At 46.6% G+C, this 10,770-nt stretch overlaps 2 protein-coding genes across 2 annotated transcripts in view; both read left to right on the top strand.

The window, feature by feature from the left end:
* Positions 1–149: 149 nt before the first annotated feature.
* On the top strand, positions 150–8,575 carry TBCCD1 (TBCC domain containing 1; the record flags this gene model as incomplete). Its single annotated transcript, XM_009285001.1, has 6 exons — positions 150–299; positions 2,037–2,403; positions 3,384–3,570; positions 3,721–4,218; positions 7,299–7,462; positions 8,059–8,575. Coding segments are annotated over 5 exons (1,332 nt in total), but the record flags the coding sequence as incomplete, so codon positions are not given.
* The window catches only part of CRYGS (crystallin gamma S), a 9,975-nt gene continuing 7,399 nt past the window's right edge, over positions 8,195–10,770 (top strand). The window contains exons 1-2 of the mRNA XM_009284971.2: positions 8,195–8,279; positions 10,161–10,352. Coding sequence (XP_009283246.1) covers positions 10,332–10,352 — 21 coding nt within the window. The 5' untranslated portion in view covers positions 8,195–8,279; positions 10,161–10,331. The remainder of the gene's footprint in view (positions 8,280–10,160; positions 10,353–10,770) is intronic.

The following is a 10,770-nucleotide window of genomic DNA, read 5'->3' as shown; positions in this document are numbered from 1 at the left end:
GCCTCGAGTGGGCCGAGGCCGAGGCGGCCTGCGCCAGCGCCGACGAGCTGGAGCGGGAGCGGAGCAAGGCAGGAGCCCCATCCCGGGCCGGGCGGGCGTGGGGAGAGCCCAGCCCATCCTAACGCCTGTTTTTCTCCCCTCTCGGCTAGCTGTCGGCAGACACTCTGCAGTTCCTGCTGTTCCTGTACGTCCAGCAGGTGAACAAGGTCTCTCTGCGAACGTCTCTGATCGGGGAGGAATGGCCCAGCCCCAGGACCAAGTCTCCGTGCCTGACTGGAAAATCCACCAGCGAGAATAAGGTATTCGTGGCTGTAGGATTCTCCTTGCGCGGCTGTGTGGGAAGCTGCAAAGTCCTGCCTTGAGGTGGGCTGAAAAGTGGCTGGTTTGTTCCTGGGAGGGTGTAACCGTCCCTGTGGTAAAGTCTAAGCTAGAGTCAAATTGGAGATACTTCGCTCAATAGTAAACGAAATGAAGTTGGTGTGTTCTCTGCAGCTTTACTAGCAAAAGTTGTCCACGGGAATTCCCTAGAGTCTGAGACCAACTGCGAAAGTTCTCTCAGAGTCTTGGCAATTCTTAGTCAAACGGGAAGCTTTTCTCATGTTGGAGGCAGCTTTCCCGTGATCCGCTGTAGAGCGTTAGGATCCCAGGATGGTCCCTAGCGTTAAGTTGTATTTCAGAGAGGGGAGTTGGTTGGTCAGCTGTAGAGCAACCATGTGGAAATGCTAACGTTTCCTTTTAAAATGCTATCAAGTATTTTGAAAGAAGCGAAGTGAGTTGGATGTATCGGGCGCAGCTTGTGGGCAGCTCTGTACTTGAGAGTGAATTACAGATTGGCAACGTCATTATAAAGGCCAGCTGCAAACCTCAGTGGATTTCTGTCACAGCTATGATGTTGTGAGCTGTACGAGCTAGTGAAATGTAGCTTGGAACAAGCTGAAATAATTAAAAATAGGCACTGGGTAACTTTATACTGAAAGATTGAACAAATGAAAAAAGAAATGAGAGGAACCGGTACAGGGCTGTGAGTTGGGTGGCCATGGAGCATCCAGTGTTATTTAAAAGCTGATGTTTTCTTTTAACTGTAGCTGTTACATAAAACTCTGGACAGGAGGAGATGCGTCTTGGCTGCTATGGCACCCCTCCCAGAGGTTTTGGTCCCGATGGGACTGGGGCTGTTTCCACTGGTGTTACTTTTCCCTGTGTGATCGGGAGACATTCCCCCAGCTTCAGTGATGCCTGATGTGAACCGTGCCCCCTTTTGAAATGGCGTAGCGAGGCTTGTCCGGTGCAAGAGGGTTTCTGTCACAGGGCAGGGATCTCCAGCCGCTAGACAAGACGCTCGCAGCTGCTTGTTACGCCCTTTTGGCTACAGCCCTCACGGGTGGTCAGGCCAATGTGTAATCACAGCTGTGTGTTGCTTGTTCTGCAGTTTGCAGGCCAGCAAAGGTTGTCTTTATTAATGTCTGCCATAATTCCAGTCTTCTGCTTTTTTTTCGATATGCAGCCCTTTAGAATTTGAACTAATGATTCTTTCAGAGGTCGTCTGGTTTATTGGTCGGCTCGGTATGAAGAAATGACCCTCTGCTTTTTCCCCGCAGCACCTCGGAAGGCGGCACTTAATCATATCTGAAGGTCTGGAACAGATGCAGCGATTTTCCAATAGAGCAGTTGCAAGACCTTGACTGTCAGTTATTGATTTGTTTCCTACCTTCAATTGCCAGCAGCAGCTGGCTGAAGTTGTGTGGGAAGCATTGTAGGAGAGTCTGCTTCTGCTTTCTAGAATGAAATATTTGGTACTTGGGGTTAGAATAAAATGTTTTTTTCTTTTTGGGGGGAGGTTGCTGATGAGTCCGGTTTCCTTTCTGTGTTTTGGAAGAGCAGAGCATCAGAAGCAGTGAGCAGGAGAGAGCACCACAGTTGACTTGCTTTCCCTCTTTTAGAACAAGTGTAAGCAAGGATGCATTGTATACTGTTGGTGGAGCTTGTCAGCTCTGTGAGAACTCACCTCGTTCTTCTGTGTTTTTCTGCCCGCTAAGAACTGGAACGATCAGGACCACCGTGCCTTCGTGCAGGGCCACCTCTCGGATATGCTGGAACTGCTGCTGGAGCCGGAGCAGCTCACTGCCTCCTCCCATTCCACCCACAGTAGCTTGGTGTCCTACGAAGCCGTCTGTGCCCTCAGCTTTCTTATTGAAGGGACCGTGAACAAATCCAGGACGGTCCATCCTCTGCACGAGCTTGCCCTCTGGCAGCCCTGTCACAGGCAGAATGGCTACTCAAAGGTCTCCAAAGCCTTCTCTTTCCCCAAGCTAGAGAGCTGGCTGCGGTCTTGCCTGACGACAAACCCTTTTGGAATGACTGCCTGCCTCAAGTCTGGAAAGAAACTCGCATGGGCACAGCAAGGTAGCTACAGGCCTTGCCTTTATTTTTAGAAATAACTTTCCCGTCTCAGCTTCCCTTGCTGACCAGGGATCTGGCAGTGGGGTGGGGGTTTGCCTCCTTTTTGTCCTACTGTCAGTGGAGATGGGGAAAATGACAGCTTAGAGGGGGACTAGAGGGTGCTGCATGACATCTGTGCATATTTTTCCGGTCCTTGGATCACTTTCGTGAGCAAGCATTAATGACTTTATTTTCAAAAGCCCCTCTGAGTGAGGTCACTATCACTATCCTCATTATTCAAGTACGGCTGGACACAGAGAATAGATAATGTGATGTGTTTGTGGCAAAGCTGATTACTGATCTAGGTTTCCTTGCCTTGAATTGCAGCCCCTCGCCTGCAGGGACATGACAGTGGAGCCAAGGCACCTTCCACCTTAGGAGAAAAAAATTCGGATCAGTGTTTTGTTTCCTGTGACTGCACAATCATAAGAATGGCAGCGCGTTAGGTAGGACAGTGAGGTTGCTCAAGGATTGTACTGTAGACGGAGCATTTCACTGTCTTAAAACGTACAGTTCCCACTTTCAACATAAAACTTGCCCTAAGGATCTTCCTGCCAAGCTAAGTCTTGTGTTCAGGAACAGACTTCTGGAAATGGAGGTGCCTACGTCAGGGCTGTCTGTAGCTTGTGGGAGGCTTTGGCTGCCCCTGAATAATCCTGAAGTGTTTTTGATCTTTCAATGTGCCCCGACTTCTGGAGCTTCTGACTGCTACGTACTGCTGACCTGCCCAGTAGGCATCGGTGGATGGTATGACTGGTGCATGAAGTGACGCAGTTTGATGGTACCGTCCTTGAAGTTTTGGGCTGATTATTTTCTTGAGGGATTGTTGAGTGATGTGGAGAGTGAACCATCATGTCTGTGTCTCTTTAGGAACCATGTATAGCCTTTTTGTGCTTTTTTTTTTTTTTTTCATTTTAAATGTGTTGGTTAACTTTATTTTGCAGTTGAAGGAACAACCAGGAGAGCAAAGATTGCCTGCAATACTCGTGTGGTGCCTGAGGTGTTCCCCATGGTGATAATGAGCCAGGTGTACAAGCAGACACTGGCCAAGAGCTCGGACACTCTGGTGGGGGCTCACATAAGAATTCATCGCTGCAACGAGTCCTTCATTTATCTCCTCTCTCCTCTCCGGTGAGTTTTTGTTCTCCTGGGACACAGCTAGATGTCTTTCCAGCAAGTTTGTTCAAGTGCTGAGTTCTTGTTAGATGGACTAAGCAGTGAAAAAGTCCTGGTTTTGCTCTTTTCTGCTCACTGTGTCCTTGCTCTCTTGTTCTTTCACAGATCTGTGACCATTGAGAAGTGCCGGAACAGCACTTTTGTCCTTGGCCCTGTGCAGGCGTCTGTTCACGTCCACAGCTGTGACAATGTCAAGGTCATTGTGGTTTGCCATCGTTTGTGCCTTTCTTCCACTGCTGGCTGTACTTTTTACATTCTCACGCCTACCCAGCCTCTCATCCTCTCGGGGAACCAAGCAGTCAGCTTTGCCCCTTTCCACACCCATTATCCAATGCTTGAAGACCACATGGCTCAGGTGGGCTTGGCCACTCTGCCAAACTACTGGGACAGCCCCATGCTGGTGTGCAAGGAGAACGGCGACACAAGTGTCTTCCGCCTCCTGCCGCCCTCAGACTTCTACACCTTTGTGATTCCTTTTGAGATGGAAGGAGACACTACGGAGACGCCGGGTGGGCTTCCCCACGTGTATCAGAAGGCAGTGAGTCAGCGAGAGCAGAAGGTACAGATCTGGCAGAAAACTGTGAAGGAGGCGGGCCTGACCAAGTGAGTGCTGTATCCGAACAGGAACATGTGAGCTGCGTTAAAGCTCAGCTCAGCCATACAAACAGAAGATTCATTTGATGTGGTTCAACAAAAATGCTTTAATAATGGATTGATTTGCATGAGCCATGTCTCACATGCCATTTCTACAGCAATCTTGGGATCCTGGTCTTTGCTATTAATATAGTGAGAGGAATAATGCTCACAGTCGTAACTCTGAAGGAGGTGCTTTGTCATGATTGCATTTTCCTAGCTTGTGATACTCAAGAAAAAACATGCCTAGATACTGTTGAGGGCTGAGGTGAGGGATCCACCCTGGCAGTAAGGGTTTATGACTTATCTCACGCTGGGTACTGTCTCTCTGCTGTCTCTGTTCTGCTTCCAGTGTCGCGTGCTGCCGTGGGTGAGATCTGGGCACGTACCCTGAACAGCAGCTCAACTAATTATTGCTCTGCAGCTGATTGGTGGTCACTCTTAGCCCAACCTTTACATTGAGGTCGAAGCTTTAAAATACTGTCCCATCTGTTGCTGAGGTGAGCTAAGAATGTGCATGTGGACCATTACAGTAGATCACCTCGTGGACAGTAGCTTTTAAAGTCCTTTTTATCAGATCACATCGAATCCTCTGCCCAGCTTTTACTGTGCTAGCTACGCCTATCCTAGCCCATCTTATGTACTGATGCATGTCTGTTTGCTTTCTCAGCACCTGTTGCAGAGTTCTGAAAAAGTTCACTTTGTTTCCTTTGTCAATGTGCTTTCTTCTGCAGCCAGCCAGATCAGGCAAGGGTACAAATCTCTGCCAACTTCAGTTTAGCTGCTTTTATCTTTTTGTGAACTGTTTTGATGCAGCAACCTGAAGGACCTGGCTTCCTTTGCAAATACAGAATGGGGATAGAAACCCAGATATTCAATTGTAAAGGCTTGAAGAGATGAGAACAACTTTTGTTCCCTAAGCTGCACTTGAGCTGTATAGATTTTCTTTCTGTTCTGTGCTCAGTCAATGACTCATAACGGGCGTGTAACTGGATGCTGATAAGTAGTGATCTCGGAGGGTTTTATCCTGTGGGGAACACAGAATATGAAAACCACCTCTTGGGTCAAACTGTCCACACTTCCCATCATACCAAGCCAAGGAGTTCTAGTCGATTTGATCATTCATTGTTTTGGAGGAGCAGCCTCTGCTTCCCTTGTTCCTTTTTGAAATCCAGGTGCCTCTGTGCCGAGCGTGGAGGAGCCTACAGTTTGAAAGAGCTCTAGACTGGGAGGGAGAAAGGATTCTGGGGCAGGATTTTGCTACAGGTGGAGGGTGGCTGAGCAGTAGTGGTGGTGACAGAGGTGTAAAAACCTTCAAAACTCTCAGTCCTTGAGTCCTGAAGGGCAGCAGAGATGAAAGTTGTAACTTCAGCCCTTGTGCTAGAGTCATCCGTTGTGTCTATCAACCTCATCTAAGGTTCTTCTTCCCCCTCCAGCCATTGTTCTCCCAGGGCTGCTGCTTCTCACCCCAGGGTTTTGTGAAGGTGTTAGGCCTGTCAAAATCTTACTGTTAAAGAAATGTGAGGTAATACGGATGATGTGCTTAGATTTAACATCCTCTACAGCAGTCACAAGAGGCAAGAGCTCAGTGCTGGAGTGGCTTATTTCATAAAAGGGGGAACACTCTGCCAAGTTTAGAAGCTTGCTGAAAAGAAACTGGGCAGCTGACAGTGTAAAATGTCTCTGTCTTCTGCAGGCAGGGAAACAACTAGGGAGACAACTAGGAAGCTTAGAACAAACAGGATATCAGACTTGTAGAAAGAAAAAAGCTGCCATGCTTGAATGGGGAGGTGAAAGAGAATGTTAGAAATAAGAAGACATCTTTCAAGAAGTTGAAGTTGTCTGAATGAGGAAAGTGGGGCAAAAGAAGAATGTAAATCCTGCCAGGCTGAAAGTAAAAACCCCTAAGACAGGACCAATAAGACAGCTTGAGGAACAACTTGCAAAAGCATAAAATCCTGTTTATTCATTTTCCGAGCATATCAGACAGAAAGTCTTTCAGGGTCAGTAGCAGATCAAGGTATATAAAAAGCACTTGGAGAAGATAAAACCCTAGGAGAAGAAAGAAGTGACTGCCTTGGTGTTCACATTCACTGGGGAGGAATTTAGGTTAGTTTCTGTCCTAGAACCCTGCTTTCTGGGGAATGTCTCAAATGGAAGTGATAGTACAAAGAAGAGCCTTTAACTTGAAAAAAGGGTCTGGGTACACTGAACCTCTCTGAAACCGAGTGGCACAAAAATGAATAGGGCTGGTTTGCTGCTTTTCCCAGTACAGGATGGGATCAGCAGATCAAATTAGGAATGAGTTCAAAGCAAAAACACATAAAATCTCCACAGGGTATTGAAAACGTTCATTTTTTATGTGGGTTCTGAAAGGAATTGCATAAGCTCATAGGAAAAAAAAGTGCAGCAGGAGCTACTCTACTCATGCCACCTTTGGCTTAAGAAATTGTGGAGCTGAGCTGATCCCAGATGGCTGGGATGCTATTCTGGAGAAATACTGCCGTGAGCCTGCACTGCTCTCGGACATCTGACCAGTGCCAGAGAGCCTGAGCTTAGTGGTATACCCTGTTATTGCTGGTCTTACCAAAAACACCCCAAAAGTTATTTACCAGTACTGGGAATTATCTGAGGGGTGTTGTTTATATGCACGGTTTTTTTTTTCCTGATCTCCATCCTCTCAGATGCTGTCAGAACAGAATTCTGTGGCTTCAGTGCTTAAATGCTGGTTACTAATCTTCTTTTTCTCGCTTTTCAGACAGTTTTTAATCTGTTCTCTAAGAGTAAAGCAGAGGCCGCCCTGTGGAGCAGGGTTGCTGTGCTAGTGGGATTGGGGAGTTTGCATGATGAGTTCTGCTTTTGGGGTTCATTGTAGTCCTGTTCACTTGGTAAAAACCTCTTCCTGGTACAGGCAGTTCATGAACCAAGCCCAGCTCTTAGCTGATATATATGGAGGCTTGTTTTGGTAGTGAAGGTGAGGTTTAAAAGTGTAATATTATAAATAAATGTGACCTTTACACACTTCCCTGCTGATCTTCTTTTGGTTTCAGGGATCAGAGGAAACAGTTCCAGATGCTGGTAGAAAACAAATTCTATGAATGGCTGGTTCAGACAGGGAACCGTCAGCAGCTGGATAGCCTTGTCCCTCCTGCGGTAGGCTCCAAGCAGGCAGCAGGATAGCATTGTGTTCCTGTACAGCAAAAGGAAAGGAAGGGTGAGTAGAGGGCCTGTTTCTCTTGATTCTTTTCTATCTAGAAGAATTGTCCCATGTTTGTATGCACAGCCTAGGCAGAAGTGGAAGAAGTAGGAGGCTGTTCAGTGGACATTATCCCAAGAGCTTTGCATTTGGTTTTAGTTCTTATTTTGCGGTCAAAAACCTCTTTTCAATTTGAATCGGTTCCCTGTGTACTCAGCACCTCCCTTGTTCTCTGCAGGTGTTCTCTTGGATTTGTCAGGGACATCTGTGTCCGTCTGTAAAGGCAGATAGGCATATTGTACATAATCTGATGTAAAAACTTATTTGAACAGCTGCTCTTTCAAAGGGACTGTGTGTATTAATGTCTGTACTTACCTGTCTCACTTTTTGCTGAAGAGAATCGAGTGAAACTTCAAATAATACTTACTTTGTAGTGTCTTTCTCTTCCCAAGTAGAAGTGTTTTAGGAGCCGGAGACAAGCCCTTATCATGCTTTTCTGCCATTGCATGTTTCAAACTGTTAGAAAGTTGTTTTTTTTCTCTTTTCTTTAGTCTTTGAGTTGCTTTTTCTTTGCTAGTGTTGGGAGTAAAATTTGCTCCTCTATTTTGTTACAGAGATCTGGGAACAGGCAGCGATATACTGAAAACAGTTCTGATTAAGACTTTGCAGCCATCCTCCCTGAACACACTTGATGTGGACCTGACGCCCAGCCTCAGCATGGATTGGACTGTCTGTCTGCTTTAGGATTTCTAATCACTGCCGCTTTCTCAGAAATGTGCTGTAACTATTCTGTTGGTAACTGAGAAGGTGCATGTCACTAGAGGATCATGAACAAGTACGCCTTGTTGCAGATCTTTTAGTAGGGAGGCTGTCATCATGGTTAGTGTCCATGGTGGGCAATTATCCAGCAAAGGAGCCCTTCCTGGTGCAGAGCTGGGCACAGGGCCCTGGCCATGGCATGCATCTTTATGGTACAAGCCAGCTGCACTGTTTTTATAAATGTGAAAAAGAAATGTTTGATTTTTTTATATGAAGATGGCACTTAAGCAATGTGATTTTATGGAATTAACTTTCTTGCACGTTTGCATTGTTTTGACAAATGTCAATAAAACAGAGTTCTCAGATAAGCCTGACACATGTCCTAGGGAAAGGGTTTTACCTGTACAGTGGGTGTTAGAGAGAGACATCTTTACTGCTTAATGAAATGTGAACTGGTCAGCTGAGAGAAAAGTGCTAATTTATTAACAGCCATGGAGCTGAAGGTTTTGAAGGCTGCCCTAGCACAGCATTTTAATACAAACACTGTTTCCTGCCTTTAATATTTCTTGTAAAGAGTATCAGCTTGAATGAGTGCCATTCTCATGTGCTAGTGGAACCTGTCTTGGGGAGATGTGCTCGTAGCTGAGCACTTAAATAAGCTAGGCAAAGTAGGCAAAGGCATTGCATGGATGACTGAAGGCAGCAGCTGTATGTGTCTTGTGAAGAGCTATCCAACCTGAGAGTGAGAGGAAGGCAGGGGCATTTAGTGCTCTGGTGTACACAGCTGTTGTGGTGCTAGAGCTTTTCTGAAGGTCTCTTGGCTCCCGGGGAGGCAGGTCATGCAACGCAAGGCGAGTTTATTATATTTAACCGGCTTTTAAAGGAGGGATGTTCAAAGTGACCGCAGTGGAGCTTTGAGATGTCCTAGTGAACCTACTGAGTTACCTTTCGATAGGACCTGGATTGTGGTTGAACTCTGATCTTCATGAGACAGCATTTGAATTAAAAAAAAAAAATCTAAGCAACAGAACTAGGCGATTCAAGACACCTAAAATGGGAAGAGGACGGGATGCTGCTGAGCATGTCTGTCTCAGACTGTCATATCTGACTGCATTTAGCAGAGCTGCGGTAGTGTACATGGGGTGGCACACAGAGCTGCTGTTGCAAGACTGCTTGTCCTGACAGATTTGAAATAGGGTCTGTGTGTTTCAGGCGCTGCTGTGCCAAATTCGTTTCCCTTTGTTTCACTAAGCCTTTGGGCTGGTGCAGTGAATAGCTGCAGAGGTGTTTTTTCATAATGCACTGGCGGGGGGGTGTACGCGTACATAAGCCAGCAATGCTTGCCCTCCCTGCTCAGTGGGCCAGAGTATAGCAAAAAGAAGGACTTTTGCTTAAACCTCAGACAGTGGTGTAAGAGTTTTGAGTTGAATTTGAGACACTGGCAGATTTTGTCAGAAATTCAGGCACATTCTTTACTATTTGATGTGTGAAATCACTCACTTTGTGGGTGTGCGGCCAGACATACTTCTTTTCCTCTATGTCAGGCACCATTTGGAGCAATATAGCTCAAGTTGAATGTGTGCTATAAAAATACGCAGCCTCTTTGCTGCACAGTTGTTTCTGTTAGGAGCTTTTGAAGCAGAGCCTCTACACAGAGGCTACAATGTTGACCGTTTCCTAGCTGCATCCTTCACTGCATGGGAACATTCTCTGATAAATATTGGGTCTCTTCCTTACAAATGGGGATGGGCGTTTTAGAGCTGATGAGGATACCTTCTTGTTTAACATGCTTGAAAGGGAGAAAGCAGCCAAATTGCCCCCCGTCCTCCAGGACTTGGCAGGGGGCTGTGCATTTTGAGTGCGTTTGGCAGAGTTTTGGTGTTCTGACTCAGCAAATGGTAACAAAGGGAGGATGGTGAAGCCTTCCTTTATTCCATAATCCTGTTTGCTTTTCTAGAAACCGGCTATAGCCTCGGAATCACTGACTCAATTTTTGGATCCTATTCTCATGACAAAGCGGCTGTCTGGTTTAAAACAAGCCCATTATAAAAAGGGTGCCTCGGATCCTGGCTGTTTGTAACAGTTTCTGACGTTCCTCCAGCACTGGGGAGCTTGGCTGGAACGGAAAATGTCCAGAGCTGGAACCAAGGTAAGTTTATTTGCAGACTATTCATGATTGTGGCTAGGAGTACAGAATTTATCAGGGGTAAGTTGTGGAGAAACTTTGGTTTCTTTGTTCTGCTGACAGCTTCCCCCTCTGTCAGTCTGTCGTCAAGAGGAGATGCTTGAAATCCCTCCTCAAGTGGAGGGAAGCTGGAGCTGAGCCCTCCCTAGTCTTTTCCCAGATCTTGGCTGTTTCTTCTAGGTGTAGCTCTGCGAGAGGATGGAGTCGAACACAGTGACTGGTGAGGGGATATTGTAAAATGTGCCAGGACCTGATGCCTTGTAAATTGATGGCGGAGGCTGCTGTGCCAGCAGCGAACATGACAAGCTGCATTTGCAGAGCAGAGTCTTGTGGAAGGCTTCCTTGGGAGGCCCGAGTCCCCAGTGCCAGTGGCAGGCGCCAC

Source organism: Aptenodytes forsteri, unplaced genomic scaffold (assembly GCF_000699145.1).
Source record: "Aptenodytes forsteri isolate BGI_AS27 unplaced genomic scaffold, ASM69914v1 Scaffold679, whole genome shotgun sequence".
In the NCBI taxonomy this organism is placed as follows: domain Eukaryota; kingdom Metazoa; phylum Chordata; class Aves; order Sphenisciformes; family Spheniscidae; genus Aptenodytes; species Aptenodytes forsteri.
The sequence above is the reverse complement of the archived record's forward strand: the minus strand, read 5'-3'. Positions and strand labels throughout refer to the sequence as shown.